This window comes from Argentina silus (assembly GCF_951799395.1).
Source record: "Argentina silus genome assembly, chromosome: X".
In the NCBI taxonomy this organism is placed as follows: Eukaryota; Metazoa; Chordata; class Actinopteri; order Argentiniformes; family Argentinidae; genus Argentina; species Argentina silus.
The window spans coordinates 45,431,909-45,455,017 of record NC_139653.1 but is presented as its reverse complement, the minus strand read 5'-3'; the positions used below and the strand labels follow the sequence as shown (position 1 = coordinate 45,455,017).

The 23,109-nt window shown below is 44.7% G+C and overlaps 1 protein-coding gene across 3 annotated transcripts in view; it reads left to right on the top strand.

The window, feature by feature from the left end:
• The first annotated feature begins 3,612 nt into the window (after window positions 1–3,612).
• Window positions 3,613–23,109, top strand: part of sorl1 (sortilin-related receptor, L(DLR class) A repeats containing) — a 50,297-nt gene continuing 30,800 nt past the window's right edge. The window contains exons 1-8 of one of the 3 annotated variants that reach the window (XM_083694843.1): window positions 3,613–3,938; window positions 9,242–9,358; window positions 10,510–10,638; window positions 12,512–12,673; window positions 13,726–13,793; window positions 16,703–16,883; window positions 21,698–21,799; window positions 22,437–22,606. In XM_083694843.1, coding sequence (XP_083550969.1) covers window positions 3,639–3,938; window positions 9,242–9,358; window positions 10,510–10,638; window positions 12,512–12,673; window positions 13,726–13,793; window positions 16,703–16,883; window positions 21,698–21,799; window positions 22,437–22,606 — 1,229 coding nt within the window. In that variant the 5' untranslated portion in view covers window positions 3,613–3,638. Of the gene's footprint in view, window positions 3,939–9,241; window positions 9,359–10,509; window positions 10,639–12,511; window positions 12,674–13,725; window positions 13,794–13,908; window positions 13,941–16,702; window positions 16,884–21,697; window positions 21,800–22,436; window positions 22,607–23,109 lie in introns of those variants that run through there. The other 2 variants (XR_014554898.1, XM_083694844.1) reach the window with 2 other exon arrangements.

Sequence of the window (23,109 nt, the reverse complement as noted above, 5' to 3'; positions counted from 1 at the left end):
TGTTGTTATTTGTATGGTTGTTACACCTGTTACGCCTAATGAGCGTATAACTCTACCGCCACCTACTGTCTTTGGACAACCACTATTTCTGGTCACCATCTGTCTGTCCACAACAGTTCTTTAACAACTCCAACAAGAAACGTTTGTGTGTGTATTCAGCTGTTGCAGCAGTATTGTTGGTAAAGTAAGGTAAGGTCAATGTCTATGGAAATGTGTGTTCTTATAGGCTTGCTATATTGGATGTGAATTTTCTGATTGATATTTCACTAGTTAATCTGTCTGTTGTGAAGATATCACTGTGAAATTTGAAGATATTTCAAACATTCACAGGACACTAAACATGAAATGGCAGAATGCACCATGTGGAGGATTATCCTTGTCTTTATTATTCAATTATTTGTTTATTTGTCATGGACGATGTACAATATGTCATTGCACTAGATTTGGCTAGATAGGCAACGCTATAGTATTGCCCTGGCAGTATAGAACAAACTGCTTAAGACATGGTGGGGCAAGGTCATAAGAAGCTGTAACAGCTCAGTAGGTTAGATTTCGTAATGATAGCACAGAGTTAGTTTTTAGAGCTTGTGAAGTAGTTTCATTGTTGCCATGCCAACTTGTGACCAGGATGTGACACAGTTGGAACAAATCATTGAATGCATATTGTAAGGAGATGTTATCAATGATAATGGTGTCAAACAGGTCTGTCTAGTCACCGAATGGTTTCAATGAATAAGGGGCCTCAGCGACTGTCCTAAGTGGGCCTAACCTCTGAAACTGCTATCTGCCACTTACATGGTAGACAGGAAGGCTATTGTTAACATCAACACACTTTTTTCAATGTCACCACACTTTTGTGGTCTCTTGCATGCAATGTATCAGAATTATTCTTTTATTGGCCAAGTATATTTGCACATACAGGAAATTGACTTGGTGAGGTTGGTGCATGGACATAAAAAACAAATACTGCAAATACTGACAAGACATTTACAAAATAGCAAAATATTAACAAAATAGCAATAATAAATTTACAAATTTACAAAAAAAGAGCAGCAGAACAATACATCTTGTAGGCTGCGTGAGACTAAGTGGCAATGAGGCTAGAGGCTGTGAAATGGTTATGGGGCATGTACACTATAAATTAGAATCATTTTAAATAATTTTAAATGACACTGTCAATGCAGTGTATGTCTCTCAAACATGTACAGTATTGAACTGCCAGCCGCTATACTCTGTGTATTGTATAATACTATTTTGCTTGGTACAATAAACTTGTTATTTGTCTAAACGCTTTTGGAACTGCAAGACATCTTATTTCACAAGGGTGAACTTCCTACAATCTATACAGTAGCTTAGTAGCATCAGTTGACATTTGGTTTCTGATGGATTTGAAATTCACTACAGTCGGTTCCATAGACTTGTTTTATTTGTGTTTTAAAGGACAGGAGTCAATAATGATTCCTAAGTACTTAATTAAAATGTGACACCCCCTCGATCCTCTGTCCCTTTACAGTTACCTCAGTCTGATGGGTCTCACTGTTCCTGGTGGAGAAATGCATTGCCCTGCCACTCACAAAGTGCCCTCCTGTGTCCTGGATGGTGTTTTTTTTTGCATCGCATCACACCAAACTGCTGGTTGTGCTCTTTTCTGGGAAAAAAGGACCTGTCCTTCAATAAGTCTGTGCACATCCCTGGTTAATAAGTCTGTGCACGTCCCTGGTCAATAGATCTGTGCACGTCCCTGATTAATAAGTCTGTGCACGTCCCTGGTTAATAAGTCTGTGCACATCCCTAGTCATTGCAAACAGTTTTTGTTGGTCCAACCTGTCTGCTATTTTGTTATTCTATCATCATGATAGATCATGATACAATCTCCTGACAAGATTTGCAAGATTTAACCTGCAGGCCCCAGGGATCTCCCATAGCAACGTCAACACCTCTGCTTCTGGAAAAATACAGAACAATACAGAATGATCTGAATGGGATATGATTTGCTGAGTTAAACGGTTATTGCAAACAGCTGACCTTCTCTAAATCTATTTCAGGACATAGCAATAAACCACACACACGCGGGGCACGTTGGCCTCAAGGTCCTCTTCCATATATTAGGCCGCCTTAACCAACTTAACATAGCTTAATTTGACACGGTGGATATATGGATAGTCTAATCATAGAATCTTTTACAGATTGCAACATATTGCCTATGTGATATGACATCATCACACAATGAGCTAACCCTAACTCTCAACGAAAACAGAGAAAAAGAAAGAGCATCTGTGACATAAGGACTATTACTTAAAATAAACATGGAAATTATGGTACATAGGTTTTTAAAAGCATATGGCTTTGCCTCCCACGTGTCTGTGTCTTTTCATCAATGTTATACAGTATGATAATAGCATTCTCACTGTCTATTTGAACAAAATGGTTTTCCTTGGCTGGTTCTGTCTGTCACAGTAAATGCAAAGTGGAAAGGATTGGATTCTACTGCCTACAGTATGATGATGATATTTCGGGGAGTTTCTATTTCTGATATGAGATGTGTCCATGTCTATTGTCTAGTGGTGAGTTCAATATAACTCACACTGTGCTTGAACAATAAAGTTCCATTCTATTAAATGTTAGTATTATTATTTAGTTTGAATGAATCCCTATTTTCTGTTTCCTTGCAGTAATGAGTTAACACTCATGATAGGCGCTAGCCATAAAACATTACTTTATGTATTGTTTGTGTACTATGGGAGATTACTTGATGGATATACAGTATATAAATATATATATATATATATATATATATATATATATATATATATATAAAACCCATTAGGCCCCTAAATCATTGGATGGCTAGAAATGCACAGGATTTTTACATTAATTAACCCACTGCTTTAATGGCGAGTTGGTCCATTAAATATACTGTAGCGAACGGCAGGGCTACTAATTAGCGGGTATCGAACTCACAATCTTGCGCTTACAAACAGGCTACGCTGGCTACAACCCCAAGGGAGTGGCGGAGCTGCTAACGGGCCGTACACAGGGTCGTTACACTATCCAGTATAGCACCACTATACCGAGACATGCATGTAGACACGCCTCTCCGATGGCCTCACGGGTGCCATCCCACCGCTAACACCAGTGTAGCAAACGGCAAACGGTAGAGCAGCTTGCCCTAAGCGGGTATTGAACTCACAATCTTCCGCTTACAAACTGGCCACGCTAGCTACAACACCACGATAGTTAACTCCCTTGGCGGAGCTGCTAACGGGCCTTACACAGGGTCGTTACACTATCCCCTCCGTTCGGGAGAGCGTGCCCTCACCCATCACTATACCGAGTCCCTCACGTGGACACGCCTTTCCCATGGCCTCACGGGCGCCATCCCACTCCTAACACCATACTTTACACAAGGTCGTTACAATACATCTGCATGCATGCAAACTCTCTAGAATAAGGGATACAGAAGACCACTGGTCTAGTACAACAAGTCTCCATGAGATAACATTAATCTGCTGTCAATTTATCATCATTTCTAATTCTATATTCAATTAGAGAGGGGGGAGGGGGATGAGGGGACGCGCCTCCTACGCTTCCACTCGAAGGCGCTCTTCTAGTTACCTAAATCCGAAACATACACAAACATGGCGACAAGACAGAGAGGCAAGATGCTGTCCCCTCTTCGGTTTACAATATATTTGCTATTTTTCTTCACTCCTGGCGCATTTTCCACCAATCTTCGACTTCATCAAGACAAGCGGTTTATGGTACCACAGGATAGAGGATTTTCTACGGTAAACGCAAATGAAGAATTTATACATGGAGCCGAAACGGAGCGACAAGCTGCACGTAGTGCGAGGGAAGACGGGGTGGCTTCTCCCGTGTATCAACACCGCAGTCGGCGGAGTCCAGTCGAACCACCCGTGCCAAAGGTCTATGGACAGGTAATGCGAAATGTCCAGGATAAGTATAATTCGACTGAAAGCTAGTATATATTGCAGCTCAATTCAGTACTCGGCTACCGCTGGGGTTAGCCTGTGTAAGCTAGCCAGGGTTAGTAGTTTGGTAACGGAGCCCAGTAAGCCTTATGGCTTTCTCATTCGCACGCATCTTGTTGGTTGGCGAGGAGGTGAGGTGACGAGCAAATCTCACTTTTCACAGCCTGGCTGTTGAAGTCACCTTGCTGTAGCTACCCTAATGAGTGTCAAGTGAGTGGGTTACGAGTGCTACCATGTATTTACTGAAATGGATAGCTATGTTGTCTTGCCAGTTGTTTTATTTCCACTTGCCTCTCGAATAGCTCAGTAACATCATGCACGATGTACTGTGGCATAACCACCCGATGACGTCATTCGTCATCTTTGTAAACAAACCCCCTATCCATTTTTATTTTGTATCAACAGACATTTCGTGCCTTTCTATTGTCTTTTTGACCTGTGTTAGGGTTGACCCTAATCCAACTGATTGTCTCGATACCAAAGAGTTTTAGCAGATATAGCTAGGCTACCTGTTTGTAACCCTAGTGTGTGTGCAAATCTCAGGTTTGATGCATTCTGGTACATTCAAATTACCACAGTACCTGAATTCAACAGAGAAAATTAATGCATAAGAAAGCGCTGGGTTGGAATGGTAGAGGAATCGGCTGGGGATGAGGGGGCTACAGTGCAGAGACTCCTTTAAAAAAAAAAAAAAAAAAAAAGAAAGAAAATGAAACCGAAAGTCATTCATAGTTGCATGATGTCATTGCATTATACTAATTAACTGGACCAGACATAATTAGCTAGCAGCTGCATGATCAACTTTGTATTATCTTCTGTTGCATTCAGGTTCTTCTGCTGGCCAGGTCAGATGTCATGTTGTGTTCATAACATTAATTGAATCAGACGTGTGCAAGTGTGTTATGAACTGTAGTAGTCTTAGAGTAAATGCTGGTTGTAAACATGTTCTTATTGACACTGTGCACACGGAGAGACGGTTAGTTAGTATATTTCAGTGGGCACAAAAAAAACAAAAAACTTAGCCAGTTTTTCGGCACACACCCTCTTCCTAACAGAGACTGTAGTAAACAACAATATCTACAAGGATTCAGGTATGTTCTTTATGAGGCAGGGTACTAAATTGTGCCTAAGTGACTCTTAGTGAATGAACAAAAGGTTCCCCTGCAAGGACCAGGCAGGCCCACATCCTTTATTGACCTTTGTTTGTTAGCACAGAACAGGCAAGACTTGTCTGACCAAATTCATTAGTTCCTCCTTGTTGGCCTTTTTTTCTTCTTGCGGTTTGTTCCCTCTAGGAAATTGAGCATTCCCCTTTTTAAATGGAATTGTGAAACAAAACTGCACCTCCCTGACCTGCTATGTGGTGATGCAAAACACCAGTTAAGAGGAAGTACATTATGTGAAACTTCACATAGTTGAAAGATTTTAATCTTAGATAAATGTCTCTGAAAATGAGTTCAAGATATGAGTCAACTGAAAGGGAACAGCATTTAAAAAAACAAGGCTTCCAGTAACAACCCTGAGTCATAAAGAGGAGGCACTGGTGGATGTCGAGCAGGGACAAAGGTGGGCATGGAGGGAGTGACAGAGAGATGAGGGGGCCTGGGTGGTAAAATCCAAGCATGGGAGTGTAACTGGAACCTGGCTTCCGGTCAATGGTTCCTCACTGTCCAAACGTTGACATTGGAGGAATCAACCTACTGCTACACCAAGGGGAGGCTGGTGGAGGTAGAAATTGGAGGACACACTCATTGCAATGTATGTAATGAAATGAGGAATGATATCAAACATGTGTGTTTGATACCATTCCTTATTCCGCTCCATCCATTATAATGAGCCTGTCCTCCGATTTCTACCTCCACCAGCCTCCCCTTGCTACACCTGACCTGATAAGTCCTTGCTACACCTGACCTGATAAGTCCTTGCTACACCTGACCTGATAAGTTCACTTCTAGTTACACAGTAGCTGCAGGAAGATTGATTGACATTGACATTGAACAGAAAAGGAGAGCATCCACACACTGAGGATCAATGCACATTTCAGATATTTAAGTGTTTTCAGAGCTCTGATGAAGGTGACTTTTGACTTAAAGTTGAGCACCATAAAATATGTAAAATGTAAAATTTGCATTGATCCTGCATGTTTCCTGAGGCTCTCCTTGTCCCCACAGTGTGAACATCAGCAGGGTGATAATGACACTCTTCTAATCTAGGTGCAACAGGCAGGATATGCAGTACGTGCGGCAATAAATTAAATTAATTTGAAGTTTAACCGTCCTGTCGTATTTTTGCTCTTCGGATTATATACGAGGATCCAGCTAGTACCCAATCAAAGTTTATATAAGGTGGAGTCAAGCACAACGTTTATCTTTTCATGTACAAACAGATCAAGACAGGACACACAGTACATTAGACTGTAAGTGTCACGTTTCTTCTTGTTTTAGAAACCAGTCGATATTGACACTTGGCACAGTTCCGTGAATTAGCCTTTGATGCTTGAATGTGTTTACGGCTCAATGTCACAAATGAAGTAGTCTGGTAGTGGGTACTTGGGAGTGGGTGGATTTGATTGGACTTGTTCTTGTCCCTGGTGATGTAGGTACTTCTATTATGTGTGGTCGTACGAGCATGGATGCATATATGTCTGCGTGGGTTTCTAGAGATTAATAGTGATTTTTTGAAGGGCAACAGACAGTTTCATAATGGTGAATGTCTCTTTGTTTTGACATTATTATTCATTCACCACCCTCTATGAATTGACTTGTTTAACCCTTTTAGACACTAATTTAGGACATTAGGAATTGAAGTAGGCTTAAAGACAAAATCAATTGCTATTGTGAATGAGAACAGTACAGTTAAGGAAAAGCTACAGTCCCAATAAGGCGTTGAACCTACTCTCTGCTGTGTGTGAGCTGCATTTCAGCTGACAGCCTCTCAAGGCCAGCTGAAGGACACATTAAATCACCTGGAGCATGATGAGTGGGTTTGTGCAGTACCAACCTCCTGAGATATAACCTAACCTCCCTCTCCAAACGTACACACACACACACACGCACACGCACGCACACACACACACACACACACACACACACACACACACACACACACACACACACACACACACTCTCCTTTGTGTTGTGCTGGCTAAACTCCTTAGCTAGAACTAAGATGTTAAGTGCAGCAGTCAGGCAGCCGGTCTGCCATCTCAACCTACTTATCATTCAGCCTTGAAAGAGAAGAAGTCTAGTCACTCTCTCTGTCAAGTAGTCTACTCAGAGATTCCACAGTTGAACAGGTCTTTACATAACAGAGCCAGTGTTGTTTGGTGCTGGAGACACTACTCCCTCTGCACCACAGATGAACATCTCAGACACGGTCAGATAAAAAAAAAAAAACTGAAACACATTGATTAGGCCACAGGTCTTAAAACTGCTGATGTTAATCATGAAACACAAATGTGCAGCTTGACTGGTATTATCACAGTCAAGCTGCACATTTGTAAAAATGGAATGGTGCAGTTGTGCTGCTGTGTCTTGCCAGAAAATGCCCTAGCCGGTAGATCGCAAATGCAACGGTTGCGTTGGGAAAGAGCGAGGAGCTGGCTGGATGGCAGTTCTGCAGGGATGATGTCATCATCATGGCTTTATCTCGGCGGCTCCGCTGCCTGGCGACACTCTCTCAGCAGCAGCTCGTTCTGCACTCCTGAATAATGAAGGAGTGTGTGTGTGTGTGTGTGTGTGTGTGTGTGTGTATGTGTGTGTGTGTGTGTGTGTGCGTGTGCGTGTGCGTGTGCGTGTGCGTGTGCGTGTGCGTGTGCGCGTGTGCGTGTGCGTGTGCGTGTGCGTGTGCGTGTGCGTGTGCGTGTGTGTGTGTGTGTGTGTGTGTGTGTGTGTGTGTGTGTGTGTATGTGCGTGTATGTGCGTGCATGTGCGTGCGTGTGTGTGCGTGTGTATGTGTGTGTGTGTGCATGTGATTTAATGAAGGAGAACATGATGGGGAATGTTAATAGACACCCCATTTTACTGTTTTTGTTTTTTTCACTCACCCTAATTTACTGGTGTTGTTGTTTTTGTGTGAGGCGAGCACTTTATTTTACAGTCCTGTCTGCACTTGCATTTACTTGCTGTTTACCAGGAAAATATGTGGTTCCAATGGATACACTCTGGTACTTCAATACACTTATATGGTAACTAGGGCAGGCCGGTGGAGGTAGAATTCAGAAGACCTTTGTTAGAGCCCGTCTTCTAATTTCAGCCTCCCATAATGGTAACTACTGACGTTGGTGCTGCTTGTTATGATTAATCCCAAAGAATCCTCGTATTTTTGTGTTCATATTTGGAAAAATACTGAACCCCTCCAAAGAGCACTCTCTCTTCTGTTTTTGGAGTAGGGTATATTGTGTATTTCATGTTGCCTAATGGAATCATGGTTGTCTAGTCTCTCATTCAGACACTTGGCCTTTGCAAGGCTGTTCTCAAATGTATTTTCCATTTCGACGTGGTTTTACAACAGATAGGAATCTAGATCTGCCCACAGCAGAAGGAGCATGACTGGTTCGGCACAAGAGTAGATTAACTTGCTGTTCCACTCGGCTGATTTCAAGATTTGGTCGAATATCTCAAAAAGGAAACCAGAGAAGAAAAGTATTCTGGCCTGTGTCTCCTGACTTGGTGACTCAGTGGCGGTGTTGAATAATTTCGGGCCTGTCAGATTCTATCAAGGCTTATGTCAGGGCCCTAGTGTGAAGGAATGCTTTGTGTGTGAATCCCTGGCACTAGGTTGGTCAAGACGGCTGGTTGGCTGCTGGCTGTGATCACTCTGGCTCCAACCCCCCCAGTGACCACAGGGCTGCTATAGAGATGGATGTGCTAGGGTTGTCTCCTCTTTTAGATATTTTGGAGAAGTTGATCTGACAGTGTTTGTATCTAGGCTTTACCTGAGCTTAGTCCCTCCTAGTGTCATCTTGTTTCAATGAACACAGTTACAGATTCTCAATGTGGGCAATGTGAGGTGGAGCTTGCCACTTTGTACATAGGCGCACACACACACACACACACACACACAGGTGCTCCTTACAGGGTCAACTGATAAGACAGTGGGCATTGTAACAGTAGCGATACATCATTGGGCTTAACTGGATGACTGGCATTATTGCGTAAGTGTTACATTCATTTTGCACTGAGAGGAGCTTGTTTTGTTTTTTAATCAAAATTGTCCAACTGTATAATAGACTGCTCTTGTCTTTGCAGGCCAACCTGAATGACTCTCACAACCAGATGGTGGTGCATTGGGCCGGGGAGAAGAGCAATGTCATCGTGGCGTTGGCCAGAGACAGCGTTGGAGCCACCGGTCCCAAGACTAGCTCGGTGCGTGCTCTTCATGTGCCCGATTCACAATCGAAGGCAAAAGGAACCGAAACTCTGAATTACAGAATCAACCCGGAACTCCTCCCACCAAGGCAGTTCTGTGGAACTAGAGGATTGGATGAGCAATGTGGTTGTCAGTATTTCAAAACTTTTAATCTATATCAGAATGATCCATATTCTTTTTTGTGATCCAGGGTCAGATCTATCTGGCAGATTCTGAGCAGTATAGGGAAAAATCAGCCAGCTCGATCTGATCCTGCATAGCGAAAAAAAAAAAAATTTCAACTAATATTGCTCACACCTATCCAATCCTCTGAGATCTATGCCTTAGGGAGAAAGGGGCGATTTGGAAATATAGCATCCTGTCCGTGAGCATATCTACCACCCGCTACCTCCACCCACATGTTGCCTTATATCCAAGCTGTTTTTAGACTTGTATCTTATCTCCTCAATTCCTCTCGCTCACTATTCATGTAACGGCCATAGAATTCTTTCCTGTCTTATTTTTTTACCGTACTGCTCTGTCTTTTTTTTTTTTTACCCCACTCAAATTCAGACCCTCTTCATCTGTTCAAGTATGTAAACATTGATCGTATTAAGCACAGTTTGAAATGCAGCGTTGATAGTATTAACCAGTGTGATTGCCTAATGTTTTCTGTGAGTGTGTGTGTGTGTGTGTGTGTGTGTGTGTGTGTGTGTGTTCGTGTGTCCGTCCATCTGGTGTGGGACAGACATGGCTCATGTTCTATGATGAGGGTCTGAGGGATGGTCCACTGTTACGATATAAGGGGGTGGTCAAGGCAAGGCCAGCCGCATGCCTCTCTTCCCTGACTGTGTTTATCATGCAACATTGAGGGCAATAACCACAGTTTGGCTTCCTACATCTCTCTCATCTCACAGAGTCACCGAGCCACATGCTAATCCTCCCATCTGTTACAGCAACAACACATCCCTCTGCTGTTGGTTAAATCTGCTACTATCTCTCCCATAGTCACTAACAGACAGCTTATCCTAACTTAGTGGTGTCAATGACTCTCATTCAGCTCCTATGGTAAGAGGAACCTCACGATTAGTGGTTAAAAGGGGGCATTTGATGTGATACATTAACAACGGTAACTCACTCTCTCCTCTCCGTCTGTCCCCTATGCTAGGTGTATGTGTCCTATGATTATGGAACAACATTCTCCCCCATCTCTGAGAGGTTTCAACTGTCCGGGGAAAGAAATGCCAGCAAACAGGTCATCTCCCAGTTCTATCACAGCCCCGCGGACAATAAGAGGGTAAGTGTGTGTGTGTGTGTGTGTGTGTGTGTGTGTGTGTGTGTGTGTGTGTGGTGTTAGGAGCTAGTGTTTTACTAGATGCAGTGCGTGTGAGTGAGTGTGTCAGGAGCCAGTGTCTTATCAGGTGCAGTGCAGTGAGTTTTGATGCAACTCTGTAAAAATGTCTCCTGTTAGCCTGTGAGTCATGGTATTGGCCCCGCCTGCAGCTACCCCACCCTCCCCCCTGGCACTCAGCCAAGCCTCCTGGGCCAGCCAGGTCCTGCCAGGTAACATGGTGCATGATGGGAAAAGCGGTTTGTAGCATTAGAAGGCAGGATTGTAGGCAGAGGTGTGTGTGTGTGTGTGTGTCTCCTGCCGTGTGAGGCTGCAGTGTGTGTGTGGGCTGCGGAGGCCTGCAGGGCTGCAGACAGGGGCCGTCCGTCTGGTTCAGAGCAGGCAAGGGAAGCTGAGAGAGAGAGGGGAGAGAACAGCAGGATCTCCCTCTGTTTGCATCTATAACTAGTGCACCAGAACACCATGAATATAATTATCATGGGGAATAGCTGCCTCCACATCTGCACACACAGAGAGCCATAAACTACACTTGTACCAGGGGAGGCTGGTGGAGGTAGAAATCGGAGGACGGGCTCATTATAATGCATGGAACGGAATGAGGAATGGTGTCAAACACGTGTGGCTGATACCAGTTTTCATTCCATCCCATGCATTACAATGAGCCCGTCCTCCGATTTCTACCTCCCTGACTTATGTCAGTAGCAGGTTCTGCCTCCACTAGTAAAGTATCTAGTGTCTGGCTGTATATCTAGGCTATACTTTAGCTACACCTAGGCCCTATGACTATCCTTTGCATTACATGATACTTTCGGCTCATTACTATAGTGTCTCTATCCCTGTCTCCTCCTCCCCCTCCTCTTTCTCCTCCTTCTCTTCCTCCCCCCCCTCCTCCTTCTTCTCCTCTAAGCCTCTCCTCTCAACCTCTCCTCTCCTCTCATCCTCCTCCTCCTCCTCACCTCTCCTCCTGCTCCTCCTCCTCCTCCTCCTCTCTGCCTCTCTTCCTCCTGCTCCTCCTCCTCTCTGCCTCTCCTCTCAGCCTCTGCTCCTCCTCCTTCTTCTCTCAGCCTCTCTTCCTCCTGCTCCTCCTCCTCTCTGCCTCTCGTCTCAGCCTCTTCTCCTCCTGCTCCTCCTCCTTCTTCTCCTCTCAGCCTCATCTCCTCCTCCTCCTCCTCCTCCTCTCTGCCTCTCGTCTCAGCCTCTTCTCCTCCTGCTCCTCCTCCTTCTTCTCCTCTCAGCCTCTCCTCTCTCTCTCCTCTCAGTGTTACAGGGCTTTTGTTCTCACGAGGGCACTGTCCTGTTTCAAACGGCAGCCGTGGAGAATGGAAGGGTTATTGGGAAGGCAGTCAAACAAAAGATCAAACGAAGAACGAAGAGACAGGGATTATAGCTGTAGAATTGCATAATCAGAATTTCTAATTAGGATTGGAAATAAATGATCCTGGAATATTTAATTTATTTGATCTTTTTTATTTTTTGTATCCTTTTAGATGTTTCTAAATGTTTTTCATTTTTTAAAGTTATTTAAAATTTCTGTATAAGACTAGGCAACTATTTTGTTCAAATAAACCAGCCAAAAAAAATCAATTTGACCAAGGCAGTTGTCAGATCTCATTTTGCAGGCCTATGCTTTTATGTGGTCCCGTTTAGTCTTTCTCCTCAGTACATCTAGGTTTGTTCATTTTAGTCCGGAAAGACATCGGTTTGACCAAGGAAAGACATCGGTTTGACCAAGGAAAGACATCGGTTTGACCAAGGAAAGACATCGGTTTGACCAAGGCAGTTGTGTGTTTAATTTCGCTCCTTGTCTCCCCCCTCCCAGTACCTGTTTGCAGACACGGCCAACAGTTTCCTGTGGAACACCTTTAACTTCTGTAAGAGTGTCCAGGGGTTCCCCATCCACTTCAAACCCACAGATCTGCTCCTTCACAGCAAAAGAGCTAGCCTGGTGCTAGGCTACGACAGCTCCCACCCCAACAAACAGGTGGGCTGCTGCTACTGTTAGTTTTAGAATTGATTTTAAGATTTTACTGATAACTTTGAAGGCTCGCCTGGGTCTGGGACTATAATTTGGACCTTTTAATCCCCTATGAGCCCCAGCGCAGCCTAAAATCCTCAGGCAGGGCCCTTCTGGCCGTTCCGGAGTCTAGGCTGAAGACAAAAGGTGCCTTTGCCATTCGGGCCCCTAGACTCTGGAACAACCTGTCTGAGGATATTAGGCTAGCAAGATCAGTATTCTCTTTTAAATCTCTTCTTAAAACTCATTTTTATAGACTAGCCTAGCCTTTAATTGATGCTTCCCTTATTATTTTTAATGTGTTGTGTTTTACCGTTTTTCTACTTTTATTTTTGTTTTTGATGCTGGTCTTATTCTTTTTAATGTGTTGTGTTTCATTGTTTCTACTTATATTTTTGTTTTTATTTGTCTGTTTATTTGTAAAGCACTTTGTAACATTGTTCTAGGCGCTGTATAAAAGTTTATTATTACTAGCATAACATAACTGTTATCAACCCACCCCAAGCTGACCTGATCCTAGACCAGTGACTGGAGGTTTGTATTATCTCTGTGTGCAAAGTAATAATAACAATAATTTATTACATTTACAAAGTGCTTTTCATTATACGAGACTCATCTCAAAGTGCATAAAATAAAAGTAATATAACAATATTAATATAGAACAATTTGAATTAAAATAGAACAGAAAAAACATCTCATAAAAATAGCAATCAACGCCTAGGAGGAAGGGCAGGCCAGCCGATGAAGATGCGTCTTAAGGCCTTAAAGTGCTACTCCTTTAGCATGCCTTTACCCTGTAATTACAGCATTAGTTAATGAACCACACATTCCTGTTCATAACAACAACAACAACCATTCCCCTGCATTAGTGTAACAGAGAAAAGCAAAATGTTTTACTCTAGATGACCTCTCCTTGACTTTCCAGTATTATTTCTGTCGTATGTATGTCAGAATGTGCCAGTGAGCGGGACCTATTGCATTAACCCCATCCATCCGCTTCTTCTCTCTCCTGACTCTAGCTGTGGAAATCAGATGATTTTGGCGAGACATGGGTGTTGATCCAAGAGCACGTGAAGGCCTATTTCTGGTAATGTGTGTGTGTGTGTGTGTGTGTGTGTGTGTGTGTGTGTGTGTGTGTGTGTGTGTGTGTGCGCACTATACCATAAAGATTTGTGTTGGATAACCCTGTTGAGACTGTCTGGGAAACATAAGCTGCATCAAAGTGAAGATGAATGTAAGTATCACTGACGTGTCTGCGGTCTGTCTTCATTTCCTGTTTACTTTTTGTGTGTGTGTGTGTGTGCGTGTGTAACTTCCTGCTCCCCTGCTCATGTGGCCTGCAGGCTTGTTAGAAGTCATCAGGCCAGAGAGTGGAGAGACAGGGAGATAAACGACTCATTAATGTCTTTCGATCGCTGGCTGCTTACTAAGCGTGATCTCACTCACCCCCCCCCCCCCCGCCTCTCCCAGTCAAATACCCTGATCAGATCAGCACACCATGAAATTGAATGGCACTGCAAAACACTTGTGACGCCACTGTCCCTGTGTGTGACAGGCCTGAATACTGTGTCAAATCTGGGGTAAATAAATAGCCCAGCCTGGTGCAGTGAAGGTATGAAAGAGGACTGTATGGGGCGATTGTTTAACTCTGTTTGTTCATTATCAAACCTTCTGATAACAGGTTACAGCCTCTGTATGCTAGATAGTGACGGTGTTTGTTTATGCGGATTTGCCTGTGTGGGTGTAAGGAGATCCTCTCTGATCTTACTCTCTTATCGCACAGGGCCTCTACAACTCTCTTGTCTCCCCCTCCCCTCCCCTCCCCTCCCCTCCCCTCTCCTCTCCTCTCCTCTCCAATCCTCTCCTCTCCTCTCCAATCCTCTCCTCTCCAATCCTCTCCTCTCCTCTCCTCTCCTCTCCTCTCCTCTCCTCTCCTCTCCTCTCCTCTCCAATCCTCTCCTCTCCTCTCCTCTCCAATCCTCTCCTCTCCTCTCCTCTCCTCTCCTCTCCTCTCCAATCCTCTCCTCTCCTCTCCTCTCCTCTCCAATCCTCTCCTCTCCTCTCCTCTCCTCTCCTCTCCTCTCCTCTCCTCTCCTCTCCTCTCCTCTCCTCTCCTCTCCTCTCCTCTCCTCCTCTCCTATCCTTTCCTCAACTCTCCTCTCTTCAACTCTATTCTATTCTGCTTGGAGTACTCATACTCCAAAAGCTAACGATAGAAATGTGGCCCAAAGCAGGAAGTATGCACACACTCACACACACAGTCTGTCGGCCAGATGAGATCTCCAGAATAGGAGTCAACATCAAGACACTGTTGTCACGCAAAAATGACCGTTCCACACGCATCAGCAATATTCACTTCTTCTTGATTTGTGGTTTGTGCATCCTCTGGATAGCCTGGTTCCCTATGTGTCCCAGATGTGTGTATGTGCTTCAGCCAACTCTCACCATGTTTGATAACATTCCTCATTATTATACTGCACCACATGCTGTTATAGCATCATGCCTAGTGTAGCCTAGTGTGCCCTAGCATAGCTTAGCCTAGCGTAGCATAGCCTAGTGTGGCTTAGCGTAGCATATCCTAGTGTAGCGTAGCTTAGCCTAGCGTAGCCTAGTCTAGCTTAGCGAAGAGTTTTATACTACTGTACATGTTTTGGTGTGACAATGACAATGCCAGAGGAGTTGGCTTGCTAAAGCGCACACAGACATGCAGATCTGGGATCAGGGACGACAAGGCATACTTGTTTGTGTGAGTGTGTACGCTCCAGTCTGTCAGGGACTGTCGGACTCCTGTGGATTTCCATGCCTAATGATGTTTGCCTCCGAGAAGAGATCGAGAGAAGGCTGTTGTGCAGCTTTGGCTAAGACTGCTGTAAAGGCGAGGGGTTTAGGTCTGGTTCACAACGCCCCTAGTGGACGGGGTTTAACCCACCGTTGTCAAGCCGACCGTATGGGTTTGTTCCCCTTCTAATCCTGTGATCCTGCGGGTGTGGTCGGGGGCGACTGAGAGGCAGCTGCAGACAAGCAGACTCCAGAGTTTAGTGAGTGCGAGGAGGCCGTAGCAGACTCCAGAGTTTAGTGAGTGCGAGGAGGCCGTAGCAGACTCCAACACTGCTCTGCCTGTGCTGTAGGGAGCCCATGGATGGATGGAGAGAGAGAGAAGGAGATAGAGAGAGACATGGACAGAACTTGTGAGATGGTCACAGCCTCAAACTCTGTCTGACCTGTGGTCTTTGTCATGTTCTTTCCACCCAGACAGTGAGCACCCATAAAACAGTGACCCCTACAGAGTGTCACACGACAGGGCCAGGGTTCAGCCCAGACACTGGCCTCTCTGTGGAGCTCCATGGCCACCAGGAAAGTGCCATGCAAATTTAGAATCTGCATCAGGGTACATTTACCAGACACAAGTAGCGTTCAGTGCTGTATGCTCCTTTTCCTTCGGCCGCAGCAGCATTACAGTTCAGGGTTTCAAAATGACATCACTGACGACCTCACCACCTACTGTGGTGTTTGCGCTCAGCAAACTATGTCTGTTGTGTCTGTGGCTGTTGTATTTGTGTTATTGTTAATGGATTTTCAAACTGTGTCTGTGTCAGTTAATGGATTTTCAAACTGTATCTGTGTCTGCTCTTAATGGATTTTTTAAACCGCATTTGTGTGTGTTGTTAATGTATTTTGCGGTTGGAACAGATTCAAGTAGATGCATGTACTATTTTAAGCTCTGTGTTAAAAACATTCCACCATTCCACAGTGAGTGTTTGTGTGTTTGTGTACGGCCATGATGACTTCATCTCCCACTCAAGGTGTGTCTGAGGGTTTAGGCTGGGTTACTGTTAACCCCTTTGTGACAAATGTATTAGTGAAAACTGTGGTGCGAAGTTCATGTCAAGGAACTAGAACTGTATGATCTTCCTTCCTCTGTCTAATGGTTATTTAGGGCAGCAAGGCCAAGTTTTTAAAATCTTGATTGATTTATTGTGTTGTGTGTCCTCTCAGGGGCGTGGAGCCATATGACCCCCCCACCACAGTTCTGGTCCAGAGACAGGAACCCCAGGGCGTGTCCAGCATCCTCAGTAGCACAGACTTCTTCCAGAGCGAACAGAACCGCCGGGTCATCCTGGAGCGGGTGGACAACTTCCAGCTCCGAGACAAGTACATGTTTGCCACCACCTCCAGGGTAAGTGTGTGCGTGCGTGTGTGCGTGCGAGCGAGCGAGCGAGCGAGAGAGAGATGGTTGGATCCCGGTCATTCCCCTTGGCAGAGAATCGGTGTCACAAATATTCCCACCAGCTTTGCCTTGTTGCACGTGGGCGAACGTCACTACACACACACACACTAGCAGATGGAGATGTTTTGCTTTGCTGCATATTTGCCGCTAAATGCTCGCTTGCAATATCACAGATTATGAAGTGAGGTCAGATGTGTAACGAGTATCAGATGTGTAAATAATATCAGATGTTTACCGACATTGTTCAAGTATGCACTTAGCCTGCATAGTGGGGATTAAATGAGTTGAACAAGCGTCGGTTTGTACTTTTAATTCATGTTGCTATAAAGGAGAAGTCATTGACCCCCTTGTAAGGAAGCTCTTAGCTGTGTAAACACAGAGGAAATAGGCCATGTACTGTTGATGGTGGGGCTAATGTGCTCAGAGCCCAAATGCAGAGATATTATCTAAACTAGGCTGGGATATTTGTTTGTATTTCTCTCTGTGTGTGTGTGTGTGTGTGTGTGTGTGTGTGTGTGTGTGTGTGTGTGTGTGTGTGTGTGTGTGTGTGTGTGTGTGTTCAGAGCTCGTATACCTAATAATTCCTGCTTGTTTAAACTATGTTCTGTCTGAATAACTCCTGCAGGGGATGATGTATTGTCAAACACACACACACACACACACACACACAGGTGTGTGTGTATCTAGCTCCGGGGCAATGCTGCAGACTAGACACACCACTGGCACTAACCAATCAGAAGAAAACAGGAACTAGGAGTAGAGGAGGAAGGAGGGAGGGAGGGAAGAGGGAAAAGGAGTGTGTTTACATTACACTGGAGCACTGGGGTAAGATCCATTCCATTCAATGCATTACAATGAGCCCTTCCTCGGATTTCTACCTCCACCAGCCTCCCCTGGTGTAAGACATGATGGAAATCCCCACTAACCCATGAGGGACAGTGAACGAGTGCTCCGGGGGAAAAAGAGAAGAAAATTGGAATTGAACTGGATCTTTCCAACGTGAGAGAGATTGTCTGATGGCTCCAGTTGCCCTGCCTGTGACCCCCTGGCCTGACTTCGACCCAGACAGCAGCCCCAGACACAGGCCTCTGCACCAGCGTTGGCCCCGGGGTAGTACGTTAGTCTGGCCGAGGATGAGAAGCACCAAAGATGCAGGCCAGTCACTCAGCGTTAGCATTAGCTCTTAGAGCTAGACTCCCAGAGTTAGCTCGCTGGCTCTTCAACTCTCTCTCCTCTCTGTACCCAGCCCGACTGTCTGCCTTCACTCCCTCTCCGAATATTCTTCCTCTCTCCATACCCATCCTTTCTATCTTTGTCTGCGCTAATAGGATTACTATAATGAATACCACCAGTGCTTTTTGGCAGCCCCAAGCCGCTTAGACTAATTAAAGCCCCATAGAAGCGGAGGGGTTTATCCACCAATAATATAATATAGATCCTGATGAGTAATAGATTATCAGACCTCAGACCTCTCCTTTCACTCTCTCTAGTCCCCAGGAAGAGAATTGGCTCGAGCTCCAAATTCAATGTGTCATATACAGTAGCAGCCGGCTTCCAGGAGAACTCGTACATTGTAATTCTTCTTGTGCAGCAAGAAAGCATATTTGATTTGAGATGCAGTCAAATCCATATTGTTTGTCAGGTTTGGATGGTTTTGTGGAGGACATTTTGTTGTTGCATAAGAAGAATGGAGTTGTTGCATAATCATTGAAACCCTGTTAGTGTGCAGCTGATTGAATTGAGGCCATGGTTAGCTTCAGTCTCACAGGTTTTCTGTTTGACACATTTCCCTCCTGGTTCCCATTGCAGAGGGGAGGGAGCGTAGCAACATCAATGAGTGTCTTATCGAACGCCAGCCCTTTTTCCTCATGCCTCTGAGAGCTTGTTTACATTCTCTTCAGAAGACTTCCTGAGTTGAATTCTCCAGGGAGAGAGACTCGGAGAGTTCCAGCCAGCCAGTCCGGTTCTAAGCAACATTTTAATGTCTTACTCTACAGTTACACATCAACACAAGAAAAAAACATTTTAACTGGAGATTTCCTGGCTAGTTAAGCCTGTGTTTGGTATTCGGTCCTTCCCGTAAAAAGGACATTAAAGTGTTGCAACACTCAAGAACAAGAAGCAGCTTTATTCCCCCTGGCAGTCATGTTGGCAGCGATTCCTCTGCGATACTGCAGCCTCTGTTGTTCATATCTCCCCCGCCTTCATTGAGGCTTTTAGCAGCAGTCTGCTGAAACTCTCCCTCTGTGTCTCTCACTCTCTCTCTCTGTCTGTCGCTCTGCCTCTCTCTCTCTCTATTGCTCTCTCTATCTTTCTGGTTCTCTCTCTCTCTGTCTCTCTCTCTGTCTCTCTCTCTCTCTGTCTCTATCTCTCTCTGTTGCTCTCTCTATCTTTCTGGTTCTCTCTCTCTCTCTCTCTCTCTCTGTCTCTCTCTCTCTCTGTTGCTCTCTCTATCTTTCTGGTTCTCTCTCTCTCTCTCTCTCTCTCTCTCTCTCTCTGTCTCTATCTCTCTCTGTTGCTCTCTCTATCTTTCTGGTTCTCTCTCTCTCTCTCTCTCTCTCTCTCTCTCTCTCTCTCTATTCTCTCAGTCCCAGATTGTGTTGTGGCTACTTTGCTTTCACACCACGGCAGGCTAACAGCTACAGTAGATAAATCAATAGATTGAATAGAACACTCACAAAAACACACTTGCAAAAACACCCACACACACACACACACACACACACAAACACCCCCACACACACACACACACACCCACACCACACACACACACACACACACACACACACACACACACACACACACACACACCGCCCATGCAGTCCCAGTGTGTCCTAGGGAACAGAGAGCCACTGTGCTGCTGGGTCATCAGGAGAAAGACTACCTGACGCTTGACTACACCAGTCAATACATCAGTCACTAGCTGGGGATACTGGGAGGAAGCTCTCAAAAATGCATCCCTGTCTTTGCCGTTGTGTGTGTGTTTGTGTGTTAATGTGTTTGTGTGTTAATGCGTTTGTGTGTATGTTTGCTTGTTTAAATCATTATCTTTACTACCTTAGGGGTGCTATTTGTTAATCCAGTGTTAAACCTGATTACCCTCCTGTGTGCTGAGTGAGCTGTCTATAATGCACCAGCTCTCCTAATGGATGTGTGCTTTCCAGCGGCGCTGTGTGTGTGTGTGTGTGAGAGAGAGAGAGAAAGGGAGCAAGACTCGCCCAGCAGGCTGTACGCTGTAGTATTACGAAACCATCTGTCTTACTTTCATCGTTATTAGGATCATAGTGGGATTTCTGTGTCCGAGCGGCATATCTCTCTTCCCCTGTTATCCATGGATTATAAAATCAAACCATGTTTTGTTGAAATTATAATCTACCCATAGCTACCAAGAAGGGACAATACAGATGGATTCAAATGATAATCATTTCCTTTTGCATTTTACTTTTATTGCCAATTACGTTTTGATGAAGTGAAAATAAATGTGCTGATGTCAGCTCTGAGTGTATCTCAAGGACGGAGATCGAATACACACACATACACACACACACACACACACACAGGAGAGATCAGAGTGTGTGTGTGTTCCAGACTGAGAGACAGTCGAGTGGACACCTCAGGGGATCTTGTTCAGGAGCTATGATGAAGATGATGATGATGGTGAAACCTGATTCTCAACCTCTCCTGCTCCTCATTCATCAAACACTACAGCTCTTCTTCTCTTGTGAACAAGGTGGTCTCTCTAAAGTCACAACAATGAGACCAGGCCTCCCGGGGTTTGTTACATCACCACTGGAGCTCTCGTCTCATCTCACTCTCTGCACTCAACAGAACCATCCTGCAGAGGAGACTCACCAGTCAGACTCTTACCTCTAATATCAGTTGATTTGATATGTCTGAGATTGATTGATGATGATGATGATGGTGGTGGTGGTGGTGATGGTGTCACCTGATACACCAGCACCATCCACCGGAGGAGACTCACCAGTCAGACTCTTACCTCTAATATCAGTTGATTTGATATGTCTGAGATTGATGATGATGATGATGGTGGTGGTGGTGATGGTGTCACCTGATACACCAGCACCATCCACCGGAGGAGACTCACCAGTCAGACTCTTACCTCTAATATCAGTTGATTTGATATGTCTGAGATTGATGATGATGATGATGGTGGTGGTGGTGATGGTGTCACCTGATACACCAGCACCATCCACCGGAGGAGACTCACCAGTCAGACTCTTACCTCTAATATCAGTTGATTTGATATGTCTGAGATTGATGATGATGATGATGGTGGTGGTGGTGATGGTGTCACCTGATACACCAGCACCATCCACCGGAGGAGACTCACCAGTCAGACTCTTACCTCTAATATCAGTTGATTTGATATGTCTGAGATTGATGATGATGATGATGGTGGTGGTGGTGATGGTGTCACCTGATACACCAGCACCATCCACCGGAGGAGACTCAGTAGTCCAGGGGTTCCCAAACTTTTTTGTCTCACGACCCCAAATTGTCAGTAATTTCCAGTGACCCCAACAATTTGATTGCGGGCTATGCCAACACATGGATAATGTTGTCCAAGTGTATTCTAATTGGCTAAAAGATGCTCCAATTGATTGGATTTGAACCCTGAAACACTGCAATATAGGCTACAGGTGCAATACAGACATTGTTGGTCTTCATACCAAATAGATATGTTTGTGTCTTGTTTATCAAATCATGGAGGTTATTTTTTTTGTATGTCTCTCTGTTTCCAGACATTGTTCGGGAGTCATCAACCCTCGTCGGTCCAGCTGTGGGTGTCTTACAACCGCCAGCCAATGAGAGCCGCCCAGTTCATGACCCGTCACCCAATCACAGTGAGTCTCCAGTCTTCCGCCATGTTGAGAGTGTCCCCTAGTGCTCTCCTTTCTCTCTCGTCCCTTCCGCATGGCCAACCCTTTGAAAATCACTAGCAGAGAGGGACTGATTTTAATGTCCAACTGTATTTTCCCTAGACACTTGCTATTTTAAACGCCCACATTAGTCATTAGTTTTAGCTAGTTAGTTTAGTTAGTTTTAGTTGGTTTTTTTAGTTAGTCCATTCGTTTTTTTTTTACTGATATATGGCATCCTGGTGCTGCACAATGTTGTTGCACAATGGTTCAAGTCAGAAAAGTACTGTATGTGTATTTCAGAATATTTTCTTCTCTTTGTCCTAAAACGATTTGTCATGTGCTGTGATGCACTATATTACATTTTATACAGCTACTGAGGTCGGAAGTGTGACGTGGCTAGCCTTTTTGTACAATTACCGCCCTCAGAAAGCACATTTTATAAATTGCTCCCTAGCTATACCTGGCATTACTTTTCCAATTAACTCAGTGAATGACTAACATCATTACTCAGTGCATCTGTACTTTTGAGTGTTTTGAAAAGCCTTTTAAATCTTTTTTTCTCTTTATGAACGAGAGATGTTGAAATGGAAGGTAATAAAAGGTCTCTCTTCCCCTGCAGGAGTACTACATCGCTGACGCATCGGAGGACCAGGTCTTTGTGTGCGTGAACCATGTCAACAACGTCACCCACCTGTACATCTCGGACTCACAGGGCCTGTCCTTCTCGCTCTCCCTGGAGAATGTAGTGTACTACAGCCCAGAGGGATCAGGCAGCAACACACTCATCAGGTAACACACACACACACTCACACACACACACACACACACACTCATCAGGTAACACACACACACTCACACACTCATCAGGTAACACACTCACACTCACACACTCATCAGGTAACACACTCACACTCACACACTCATCAGGTAACACACTCACACACACACACACACACACACACACTCATCAGGTAACACACACACACACACACACACACTCATCAGGTAACACACACACACACTCATCAGGTAACACACACACACACTCATCAGGTAACACACTCACACACACTCACACACTCATCAGGTAACACACACACACACACTCACACACTCATCAGGTAACACACACACACACACACACTCATCAGGTAACACACACACACACACACACTCATCAGGTAACACACACACACACACACTCATCAGGTAACACACACACACACACACACACACTCATCAGGTAACACACACACACACTCATCAGGTAACACACACACACACACACTCAT